The sequence below is a fragment of the Dendrobates tinctorius genome, unplaced genomic scaffold (assembly GCF_039654945.1).
Source record: "Dendrobates tinctorius isolate UK_male_01 unplaced genomic scaffold, ASM3965494v1 ptg000079l, whole genome shotgun sequence".
Lineage (NCBI taxonomy): Eukaryota > Metazoa > Chordata > Amphibia > Anura > Dendrobatidae > Dendrobates > Dendrobates tinctorius.
This window is the reverse complement of record NW_027361747.1, coordinates 9,049,896-9,062,835: the sequence shown is the minus strand read 5'-3', so window position 1 is coordinate 9,062,835 and position 12,940 is coordinate 9,049,896. Positions and strand designations below refer to the sequence as shown.

The following is a 12,940-nucleotide window of genomic DNA, read 5'->3' as shown; positions in this document are numbered from 1 at the left end:
GCCTGTTCCCTCCTTCCTTCCCAAGATGGTATCTTCCTTCCACATCAATGAGGACATCGTCCTCCCCTCCTTTTGCCCTTCGCCTGTCCACCCGCTGGAAAAGTCGCTCCACAAATTGGATGTAGTGAGAGCTTTGCGTGTCTATCTTACCAGGACCTCTTCCTTTCGTCAATCCGATTCCCTGCTTGTCATCTCTGAAGGTCGCCGGAAAGGGCTCCCGGCATCCAAATCCACAATAGCTCGCTGGATTCGTTCTACTATACTGGAAGCTTACCGCGTTCAGAAAAAACGGCCCCCTCCGGGAGTGAGAGCTCACTCCACCCGAGCTGTAGGGGCTTCTTGGGCTGTCTGACACCAGGCTTCGGCTTTACAACTTTGCAAGGCTGCGACCTGGTCATCCTTGCACACATTTGCGAGGTTCTACAAAGTTCATACCCAGGCCTCGTCTGATGCGGGCGGGCTTGGGTAGGAAGGTTCTGCAGGCGGCGGCAGCACACCGACCGACCTAAGTCCTTCCTTCTCGTTCCCGAAGTGCTTTTCCCACCCTTGGGACTGCTTTGGGACGTCCCATGGTAATCTGTGTCCCCCAATGAAGTGATAAAGAAAGAGGAATTTTTGGTTCCTACCGTAAAATCTCTTTCTTGGAGCCTTCATTGGGGGACACAGCACCCTCCCTGTTTAAGTGGTACCGTGTTGGGCCTACGAGCCCCTTGTTGGGTTGGTACATGTTAAGAGTTATTCTCCTACTGCTTTTTCACCAACTGAGGTACTTCCTGCCTGTCGGTGGGTGTATACTGCCGGGGAGGAGCTAAGTTTTCTTATTTTGCATAGTGTCAGCCTCCTAGCAGCAGCAGCATACACCCATGGTAATCTGTGCCCCCCAATGAAGGCTCCAAGAAAGAGATTTTACGGTAAGAACCAAAAATCCCTCTTTTTCTGTGATGTAATTCTGCCGCGGAAAAATACACAGCATTAGCACAACATGTGCAGAATGCCATAGGATTGCATGGGATGCTTCTTTATCTTTTGCGTTTTCGTTGCAAAATCGCGCGTTTAACAACGCAAAAAAAGCACTAGATGTGAACTCAGCGTAAATAGGTTGGAGTATAGCAGTCCCGGCCAAAAGAGTCTCCTTGTGGCAGCTTAAAACATCTTTTGGCCAAAACAAAAGCTGAAGGCTATGTAAATGATATGGTGTTTGCTGGGAACTGTTAATGTGTGATTGATTGAGGACGTGGTGCAGAAGTGGAGTTTTTCCAAGAGTGGCGGTGGAACAGTGGAAGGTTCAAGGGGTGGAGGATGAGCCTGGGCGGAGTTTTAAGGCAGCTGGAAAATTTTGCCAGTATGGGGCCCTGAAATTCCTGATGGCAGCCCTGGGGATCCATGACGCCAAAGACTATCATTTGATATACCATTAATACAAGTTGCCAGCATGATGTTTTTTCTGAACTATTTAATGTGTTTAAAACGCATTTATTAATTTGTGTATCTACAAAAATGGGGCCTATATTGTCTTCTTCACTTAGGAACCCATCCACATGCCACCATGAGGCCAGAGAGCAACACAGATGCCACTTCGGTCCGTGCCCACCTTGTCGACAGATTTGTCAGAAAACGTTCCAGAAGTGTGGTCACCTGTGCCCGGTGTCTTGTCATGATGAGGCTCTTATTAAGCAGAAAGACCTGGTAAAATCTTCATTTTTAGAAAGAAAGATTTATGTGATTAGTTTGTTCTTATTGTATACTAGCTGAAGAACCCGTCGTTGCCCGGGCATAGTACCTAACTACGGTTAGTTATAACAAATTATAATGATTCTATCTATCTATCTATCTACATATAAAGCTGAGTGTAGAGCCCCGCCCACTCTGCATAGCCACATTCACTATAATATCCCACATCGACCCGTCAGTCACATCCACCGGACTACTACCCCTAATATCCCTCATCATCCCGTCAGAGCCACTGGACTACTATGCCTAATATCCCACATCATCCCATCAGCCGGAGCTACCGGACTACTACCCCTAATATCCCACATCATTCCGTCAGTGCCACCGGACTACTACCCCTAATATCTCACATCATCCTGTCAGTCAGGGGTCAGAACCAGAGCGGTGAGTCGAACGGTCCTAACTTCCATACCGGGGATCCCTTTGAGAGAGGCCTGGCATCAGGACCACAGCGCTGAGTGGATTTGCCCTGACTTCCATACCAATGATCCCTTTAATAGAAACCTGGGGTGAGAATCAGAGCGCTGAGGGATTTACCCTAACTTCCATACAGGAGATCCTTTTAAGAGAGGCCTGGGGTCAGAATCAGAGCACAGAGTGGATTTGCCCTCACTTCCATACCGGGAATCCCTTTAAGAGGGGCCTGGGGTCAGAACCAGAGTGCTGCGTGGAATTGCTCTAACTTCCATACCAGGGATCCCTTTAATAGAATCCTGTGGTCAGAATCAGACTGCTGAGGGATTTGCCCTATCTTCCATACAGGAGTTCCCTTTAAGAGAGCATGGGTCAGTACCAGAGCATTTCAAGGCAATTTCCCTTACTTCCATACCGGTGATCCTTTTAAGAGAGCCTGGGGTCAGAACCAGAACGCTGAGTGGAATTGCCCTAACTTTCATACCAGAGATCCCTTTAAGAGAGGGCTGGGGTCAGAACCAAAGCACTGGATCGATTTGCCCTGACTTCCATACCAATAATCCCTTTAATAGAACCCTGGGGTCAGAATCAGAGCGCTGAGGGATTTGCCCTGACTTCCATACTGGAGATCCCTTTAAGAGGGAAGATGTGCCTGTGTGATGGATGATTTGTGATGGGTATATGGGGAGGAAGGGGGGATTCATTTCTGTCATGTGCTCTCTGCTCCTTTCTGGGGAGCAGACAATGTCTGGGAGCTTATGTTACCGGGGGATGCTAGATTTCTCCCACCCAGTCGGTGTCTGCTGAGGTGTTATGGAGTGGGAAAGCTGTTGCTCTTAGTAATCAATCACAGCTCAGCTTTCATCTATTAAACAGCTCTGGTGAAATGAAAGACGCTTAGTGATTGGTTGCTAGGAAAACTGTTGCTCATAGCAACCAATCAGCACAATTGCTTTTAAACAGCTCTGGTGAAATGAAAGATGCTTAGTGATTGGTTGCTAGGAAAACTGTTGCTCATAGCAACCAATCAGCACAATTGCTTTTAAACAGCTCTGGTGAAATGAAAGATGCTCGTGATTGGTTGGTGATACACATATACATTCAATTTTATATAGATAACCGTAAGCGATGTAAATGAGGGGGTGAGGAGGGGGCAAAATGCTTCAGTTGCATCAATGGCTGATTTTAAATCCAACTTCTTCCAACCTGTATAAATCAATATTACGATTTAGGATAAAGTACACAGAGTAGAGGAGATCCTGCTTCCATCTCTTTATAGCACACTGTCAGAAGCAACAGCTGAATGAAGGACATTATACTGCAGTACTGAGCAGTGTTGCTGTGAATTCAGCACTGTAGTAAAACATTTAGTAGAGTTTTCAAAAGTGTCTGTTTGCGTGTCTCACACTGAGACTGCTCCTAATATATTATTATGGACAGCTGTAACCTGGTCTCTTTAAGAAATTGGAAAACTATCTCCCCTCTGGATACAGTAAGTGATTAGTACAGAACTCACATAAAAGCAACAAAGTGGTTTTCAGTATTATTCATTTCGTGACGGTGGGGTATCAAAGATTTTACAATTTTTTTTGTTTTGTTTTGCTTAGACTCTCCAAGACAGCGTATATTTCGTCAATCATAATTGACTCCTTTATTCCCTTCACAAGCTGGCACCTGCACAGCCAAAGTAGATCCCCAGTTTAGGAACTGTGCAGAATGTATCGCCTTTCTATGACTGTGAGGAATAGTGGTAGTACAATCTACGTTTTCATGTATTTATTTGCAATATTATCTTTAAAGGAGTATTCTTATCTCCAAGATCATATCTCAATATGTAGTAGTTTCAATAATAATATTAGCAAATACCTCCAATTAGAAATGTAGTATAGTTTTTCTGATAAGATATGTAGCTTACCTCATGTGCAGGCATTGCAGTAGCTTAGTTATCCATGGGTTACGACCACTCATATAGTGACAGTTCTTAGTGGTCATAACCATGGAGATACCTAAGGTCCTGTAATGCCCTGCACATTGGGTAAACAACCTAGTTAATCAGAATAAGTATACTACATTCTAATTGGAGGTATGTGCTATTATTATTACCATATTTTTCGGATTATAAGACACACTTTTATGATCCCCGAAATTAGGGGGAAAATGGGGGTGCATCTTATAAACAGAACACTGTTCTTACCGAGGGGACAATGCTGCGGGCCCGGAGATGGGGGTGTTGCGGTGGTCCTGCAGTGTGCGGTGGTGGATTGTGGTGATCGGTGGTCCTGTGGTGGTGTGTTACTGCGACGAGCGGTAGCCCTGCGGTGGTGGCATTTGGCGGTGGCCATTCTTCTTCCGGGGTCTGGCTTCTTACTTGGCGCAGATGGAGGAAAGCCGAGATAGACGTGGATGCGGCGCAGGGGCAGATGGCACCAAGATCTCGGGAGATGAGATCTCAGCGCCAAGATCTCCATCTGTGCATGCGCTGCCCTGGCAGTCATTTTCCCAGAGTCCACCATATATTTAACTGTGGGGGTTCTGGGCTTTCACAAAATGTCGGCGGAGCCCCCGCACCACTGAACACCTGCAGCGCCACTGTTGCCTCCTCCAGCTGGGACCCTGCTCCACTGCAGCCTGCACCACTGAACACCCCTTTCTTCCAGTCTGGGGTCCGCAGCATCACCCCACTCCTGCCTCCGCCAGCAGCGACCCTGGGACCCCCGCATCACAGCAGCCACCACCCCTGGTAAGCAATAAGACACCTGGTTTGAAAGAAGCAGCACCATTTTATTAAAAAAAAAAAAAAAGTTTTTGTGCTATTTTTCCCCCTCAAAATTTGGGGTGCTTCTTATAAACCGTAAAATACAGTACTACATATCATGATAGGATTTGTAGATGGGAATAAACCTTTAAAGCATAACTGTCCTTTCCACCAAAACTAGAGTAAAAACTTCCCTCATCTTCCACAACAATTTAAAACTGCTCTTGGTGCACATACCTGTCTAATATGTACAGCAACTGTCCTAATTCTCATGTCCTGTCTTTCTTTGAGTGGGTGGTTGCTGTTTTAGTACTCTGCCAGCACTGTAGGTGTAGGAACTTCCTTATCCTCACTTCCCAACATGCAGTGCACCTACCAGTGTCCAATAGCTTGCCTGCCCCCTAACTGAAAACACTCTTTCTTTTATATGTAATTGCTATTTAACTAAAGAGCATAATTAAAGAGTTAAAAAAAAAAATGCCTCCACTTCCTGATCCGTCTTAGCATCTCTGTTGCTGGAGACTGATAACACTTGACAACAGGCAGTAATAACTTTTTTTTAAGTAATGATTTGTGGATTGTATATTTATTACATACATGATCTAACAAATGAGATGTATGAAAGTGCAATGAACCTTTATCAATGGCTTGTATTTGTTAGCATCAGCCTGCCGGTCCATGGGAGCAACCTTGTGAGCCAGCCTTCATCCAGACCGCATTGCCGTGTCCTCCCTGCAATGTTCCCACGCCTATGTAAGTCCTAGGCTCTGAAGCTACCACCTCTGTATACAACTTGTATCTTACTCAGTACAATTTACTTTGTATTCTTATCGTGTAATTGCTCACAATGCCTACAACGTCCTCAGATTTAGTTGCATGAGACGATCTACGTAGTCGTAATTTCCCAGTTACGGTGTAATCCCAATAATGAAGTCAGTTTGATGTGATATTGATTGATCTGTAGTTCCTTGTACGCAGCCTCGCATGTAATATTCCCATTGTTGTGGATGAGTGTGTGGGTTATGTCTGGTCTTTCTATTCTGCGATACATTGGGGATTATTTATGCAGAGACTCGGGTTTACATTACATTAATATCCTTTACAAGCCTTTATCGCTTCCTCTCTCGGATGATGCTTTATGATGATGATGAGATGTCTGGCTGTCCTCCTGTGACAGGCGCAACGGAACTTTGCTCTGTGATTCATGGATTTCAGATGTCGACTTCGCTCTTCTGTCTTTATTGGTCAACAGCAGTTTCTACATTTTTTTAAGATTTGAAGAAAATAAATATTATAACATATATAATAAAGTTACCAGATCTCCTGGACTGATGCGTCTTTTGCACTTCCAAGTCCTGTTGGCTGTTGATTATAAGTCATAGCCCAGGTCTCCAGCTGCTCCACGTTTGTATGTCCTTCATGTCTAGTTTAGAGCCATCACCGGAGGCTTTAGACTGATGTTTTATCAAATCTGTATGGAAGGAAACGTCTGCATTGTTGGGGATCTGCTTTCATGGTAACTGATGTGATCGTGCTGCCATCTCTTAACTGTTACAGACCTGTTCACACCTCCACTGGGCAATTTTGTCTCGCCTAGATTGGCTACAATAGTGACCGCTGATTTCTAGTACGATGTCTGTTATTTTACCAACAATAGTTCTGGTTGCATATTATGTAAAATATTAATCTGCATTAAAAATGAAGTCACTTCATATATTAGTTCCAATATTTATCTGACTAATTCTGAGGTACAGCTTACAGTTGAGTAAATCAATTCGGAAACAGTCAAATTCTCTTAAAATTTCACAATTTCAGATTCACTAGAAACCGCAATCATTTTTTTCCATTCTACATGACGGCACCACGAGAGAGGGGATCCGCCCAGCGAGGACAGGAAACCTTCAAGATAAAAGGGGCGGCTCCTCTCTCCGCATCAGTTGGTTTCCTGTCCTCGATGGGAAGCCCTCAAGATGAAAACCTCTTGATGATTGGAAGAAAGAAGAGGATGCCTGGGTCGGGTGATCAAATAGCAGGCACCGGTCTGCTACACCTGATACCAGATACCGGTAGTCGCCTCGGGGGTCATATATTCCTATGTCCCCCCTGAGCGAGTGCATGGCCACAGCCCATGGGGCAGATGCCCGGGTGAAGCTGGATACCTTGGAGACCACAGGCGGTGTACCCTCCAAGATGTAAATGTACCCCGTAAAACGTCCACGGAGGCCACGTTCCGTGTTCCCTCCCTGTTGACGTATGGTGGCCATGCAGCCCATGTGACACATCGGTGCCTGGGCGAAGATATTGCTCCTCGGGGGTGCCACATTGGTGTACCCACCCTGTTGAGACCAGACGCCAGTCCCCGTAGAATCCGGCTCTGGAAGGTTTACCTGGTGTATACGTTGGTGGTATAGTGGATCGTCCATCCTTTCTCCTCAGGTAAGAGGGAGAGCGCAGGTGACCGGTATGGGGCCCAGGCGCTCACCGGAAAACCGGGGTTCGCGCCGCTGAGCACACCAGGGCGGCAAGGACACGCGCATTGGAGCGCGCATGGCGGGGCCTTGCTGGGAGGAAGCCGACGCTAAACCGGAATTGGTAAGCGGCGACCCGGAAGTAGAGGTGGCGCGCGCAGCAGAGACACAGGGGTGTGCGCAGTCTCTAGGGGGCGCGCGGACACAGGTAGTGTCGCGCGCGCGCAGAGGGCGCAAGCGAGATACGGGGCCCAGGCGGTCCAATTTAAAAAAAAAAAAAAAGAGACTGCTCTCATTTGGCTCCTGCTAAGCAGCTGGAAGCTGGGGGCTGCTATTTAAACCGGTAGTGGCTGGCGTCACTACACTATTACATGGTCGGGTGTGACTGCTCTCAGCACAGGATAGCAGCAGACATATACGGCAGGATGGAGAGCCCCTCGCCAGAGCATATACAACCACGCCAGGAAGCGAAGGAAAGGCGGTCACGCTCACACGAAAAGAGCCAGATACGCCGCAGCAGCAGTGGAAGCCGCTCGGGCAGCGCACGGGCGGATCGTCAACGCAAGAAGGAGGGGTCCCTAGTCTCCTTAGGAGACAGTGAGAAGACCAGTCAGCCTCCAGATCCGGTACCCGTTTTGTGAAAGCGTCCGAGTGGTGAGTGAACTACGAGAAAGTCCAGTACTCTAATGTCTGTTCTCTTTCTCTTGTCTCCTCTCTTCCCTCTCCTCCCTCTCTTACATACATTGGCGGGGTGGAGTATAGAAAGTCCCTAAGAAAAGTAGGGGAAAATCTAAGAATAAAGAATGTGCTTTATGCAAAAGTCCCGTAGGAACAGCCTGGAATAAAAAGTTATGCCAGGAGTGTATTAACAAAACAATAGCGGAGGAGACTCCCTCATTCTCGGATAGTCTGAGGTCCCTAATTCAAACAGAGGTTTGTAAGTCAGTAAGTGCATTACAATCTGCGGATGCAGATAGGAAAACTAGGGATAGATCCAGCCCCTCAGGGGTCTCTCAAGAAGACTATACAGGATCAGAGGAGGACTCAGATAAAACGCACTATTCAGATAGTAGCTCAGATGGGGAAGATACGTTCCCAGGAGAATCTACGGATGAACTTATTAAAGCAATCAGATCTACCATGGGGCTGGTAGAGGAGCGAGCAAAAAAGACAGCCCAAGAACTCATGTTCAGTGGACTACAAAAGAAAAAGCGTAAGACCTTCCCTATTAATGAGCAAATAGAAGAGCTCATAAAACGCGAATGGGAAAAACCAGAGAAAAAGTCCCAGATATCTAATTCTCTGAAGAGGAGGTATCCCTTTGAGGAAGAGGCATCCTCATCCTGGGATAGGGCTCCCAAAATCGATGTAGCGATATCAAAAGTCGCCAGGAAAACCTCCCTACCCTTTGAGGATCTGGGGTTTCTGAAAGAACCGCTGGACCGGAAGATGGACAATTGCCTTAAGACAGCCTGGGAAACCTCGGCTGGGGCGCTAAGACCGGCTATCTCAGCTACGTGTGTGGCTAGGTCTCTAAAGATATGGGTAGACAACTTGGAGGATCAACTAGAACGTGGAGTTCCCAGAGAGTCAATTCTGGAAGCATTACCGGCTATTAGAGCGGCGGCAGACTTTCTCGCAGAGGCTTCTGCAGACTCGGCCAGACTAGCAGCAAAGTCAGCAGCCTTAACCAATGTAGGACGGCGCGCAGTATGGCTAAAATGCTGGCCGGGGGACACTCAGGCAAAGATGAAACTGTGCTCTCTGCCATGTGAGGGAAATTTCTTGTTCGGACCTGCATTGGATGACGTATTGGAAAAAGCGGGTGATACAAAGAAAAATTTTCCAAAATAACCATTTCAAGCGTTTCGGCGCTCCTTTCAGAGGGGCCGAAAATTCAGAAAGCAACAATTCAGAGATCGAGACAAAAACAATTCTGACAGGCGATACAGAGGAGGGAGAGGCTTCTATTTCGGCAAGCCCTCCAGGGAAGCCAAAAAACCCTCCCAGTGACGGTCCTTCTCAGGTGGGGGGAAGGCTCTCTCACTTCCTCCCAGCCTGGGAGAGAATCTCATCCAGCACCTGGATCCGACAGATAGTAGGGTCAGGTCTGGAACTAAAGTTCCACCATTGGCCACCACAAAAATTCATTCAGACTCCAGTGCAATCTTCTCAAGAAAGACAAGAGAGTCTGGAAGAGGAGGTATTGTCACTCATACAGAAACTCGTACTGGAAGAAGTTCCGGAAAAAGAAAAAAAGGAAGGCTTTTACTCCCCCCTATTTCTAATAAAGAAACCAGACAATTCCTGGAGGACAATTATAAATCTGAAAGGCCTCAACAGATATTTGATAGTCCCATCATTCAAGATGGAAACCATAAGATCTGCAGTGAAACTCCTCTTTCCTCGGTGTTACATGGCGGTCCTGGATCTCAAGGATGCTTACTATCATGTCCCGATCCGGCAGCAAGACCGCAAATATCTCAGGGTGGCAGTCCAGATAAAATCTTAGTGGCATCACTTTCAATACAGGGCTCTGCCCTTTGGGGTAGCAATAGCCCCCCGGGTCTTCACGAAATTAATTGCGGAGGTCTCGGCACATCTCAGGGAAAAAGATGCCCTGGTAATACCATATCTGGACGACTTCCTGATAGTGGGGAGAGATTTCTCTCACTGTCAGGAACAAGTCAAGATAGTGATGGAGACACTTCAGACTCTGGGTTGGCAACTGAACCTCAAAAAATCCAAACTGGAACCAACAATGATCCAGAATTTTTTGGGCCTAACAATAGACTCGGTGGTGCAGGAATGTCGCCTCCCAGAGGAAAAAGAAGAAAAAATCAAAAACCTAATCAGGACAACATTAAGAAAGCCAGTAATGACTCTGAGAAAAGCCATGTCAGTGTTGGGATCCCTAACTTCCTGCATACCAGCAATAAAATGGGCTCAGTTTCACACAAGGGAACTTCAGTGGTGTGTGTTACAAAACGATCTGAGGCTTCAGGGGCAGTTAGAGCAAAAGCTCACCATCCCGGACCCTGTACTCCAGTCACTCAGGTGGTGGTTACAGATAGAGTCCTCTCCAAGGGGAGTACCCTGGACATATACAGCCTCCAGAGTAGTCACGACAGATGCCAGCCCCTGGGGCTGGGGAGCCCATCTAGACACCCTATGGCTTCAAAATCCTTGGGCTCAGGACGAAAAAGATCTATCAAACGAGTGGGAGCTGCTAGCCATCGAAAGGGCGCTGGAAGGTTTACTGACACACCTGACAGGACATCACGTGAAAGTCCTATCAGACAATCGTACAGCAGTAGCATATGTGAACCATCAGGGGGGCACCCGTTCTCGGTCATTAATGAAAATAGCGGGAAGAATACTGACTCTAGCGGAACGTCAGTTTCTCTCATTATCGGCCCTGCATATCCGAGGTGTGGACAACCTGAAGGCAGACTTTCTGAGCAGGAACCGGTTGAAGCAAGGCGAATGGTGCCTAAAAGAGTCCATTTTTCAACGGATTATGCTTATGTGGGGGAAACCCATAATAGATCTCTTCGCCTCAAAAACCAACAGAAAGGTTCAAAAGTTCTGCTCTCTAAGTCCAGCAGACATGCCACTGGCGGTAGACGTCTTCAGGATAAAATGGACATCAGGTCTCCTGTACGCCTTCCCCCCGATATGCCTCATTCCGTTAGTCCTGAAGAAGATCAGGGAGGACCGAGCCAGAGTAATTATGATAGCTCCCTTTTGGCCAAAAAGGCCGTGGTTCTACTGGCTAAGAGTGATGTCAGTGACGGACCCATGGGTACTCCCAGAGGACCACGACCTCCTAACACAGGGTCCCTTCAATCACCCTCCGAACTCCAGGTTGCATTTGACAGCCTGGAATTTGAAAGGTCACTGTTAGAGAAAAAAGGGTTTTCACAAAGGTTAATTTCCACCCTAATCAGTAACAGAAAGCCAGTGACTACAAAAATATACGGGAGAATATGGAGAAAATTTTTGTCCACCTCAGGCCCAATACGGGAGGGAGAAGAACCGGTGAGGGCAGTGCTAGAGTTTCTGCAAAGGGGTTTAGACTTGGGCTTAGCTGTCAGCACCCTCAAAGTACACGTTTCAGCCCTGGCAGCATTATTCAACTATGACCTAGCAAATGATAGATGGGTGGCCAGGTTTATCCGGGCCTGTACTAGGGCTAACTCTGTCCCATCTCCTAAACCTCCTCCCTGGGATCTAAACTTAGTCCTATCATCTCTAACAGAAAGTCCATTTGAACCACTAGACGTGACATCAGATAAAGTGTTAACTTTAAAAACAGCCTTATTAGTGGCACTTACATCGGCACGTAGGGTGGGGGACTTACACGCACTGTCAGCAGACCCGCCATACACTCAGGTTATGGACGATAGAGTTGTCTTAAGATTAGACCCAGCATACCTCCCTAAGGTAGTGTCGAAATTCCACAGAGCTCAGGAAGTAGTCTTGCCATCCTTTTGTCCTAACCCCGGTAACGAGGAGGAGAGGCTACATTGCTTAGATGTTAGGAGATGTATCCTACAATATTTAGAGATGACAAAACCCTGGAGGAAACAGAGGGCCCTGTTTGTTTCATACCAGGGGGCAAGGAAGGGCCTTAAAGCCTCTAAGCAAACTATAGCTAGATGGGTGAGAGAGGCCATCATACTAGCATATGGTAGTGCAGGCAGGGCTGTTCCAGAGGGCCTAAAAGCCCATTCCACGAGGGCCATGGCAACGTCCTGGGCGGAGAGAGCGGACGCCTCCATCGACCAAATCTGTAAGGCGGCCGCTTGGTCCTCTCCGTCTACCTTTTTCAAGCATTACAGATTAGACCTATCTGCTACCTCTGATCTCACATTCGGGAGAAGAGTGTTACAAGCAGTGATTCCCCCCCTAAAGAGAATACAAATCTCTGTAACTCTCTCGTGGTGCCGTCATGTAGAATGGAAAAACACGGGTATTACATACCTGGTAATGTGTTTTTTCATGAGACATGACGGCACCCTTATATTCCCGCCCTATTGATCACGTCATTAGTTGGGTGCATTATTAGTATTATACACTCCCTTGGTGTCGGAAATTTAACAGTATTAAAGTTGTATTATTTATGTGTACACTAACCTGCGGAGTTCCTCTCGTGCTCTGTAAAACAACTGATGCGGAGAGAGGAGCCGCCCCTTTTATCTTGAAGGTTTCCTGTCCTCGCTGGGCGGATCCCCTCTCTCGTGGTGCCGTCATGTCTCATGAAAAAACACATTACCAGGTATGTAATACCCGTGTTTTTTATTCAATGTGCACAAATCAAGCAAAATGGAAAATATTTGGCCATCATTTAGCTAGATTTTTTTTTATGGCTGGGATGGGGATGTAAAAGTCCCTCTTCTATCCTCGCTTTTTGGCACCCTCATTCTTTGGCTCCCTCATGCATTTGTATGCGTCTATCCTCATTCTTCGGCACCCTCACGCTCTGGTTCTCTCTCTTCTGTCCTCCCTCTTCGTCACCTTTCTTCTTTGGCTTCTACGGCGCATGCGCACTACTGCTTTTCGGCTTTGC

The 12,940-nt window shown here is 47.0% G+C and overlaps 1 protein-coding gene across 3 annotated transcripts in view; it reads left to right on the top strand.

Annotated features, from left to right (window-relative positions):
- NFXL1 (nuclear transcription factor, X-box binding like 1) overlaps positions 1 to 12,940 on the top strand; it is a 236,301-nt gene that overhangs the window by 109,921 nt on the left and 113,440 nt on the right. For all 3 annotated transcript variants that reach the window (XM_073583468.1, XM_073583466.1, XM_073583467.1), the window contains exons 14-15: positions 1,527 to 1,686; positions 5,562 to 5,653. In XM_073583468.1, the coding sequence (XP_073439569.1) occupies positions 1,527 to 1,686; positions 5,562 to 5,653 (252 nt within the window). The remainder of the gene's footprint in view (positions 1 to 1,526; positions 1,687 to 5,561; positions 5,654 to 12,940) is intronic.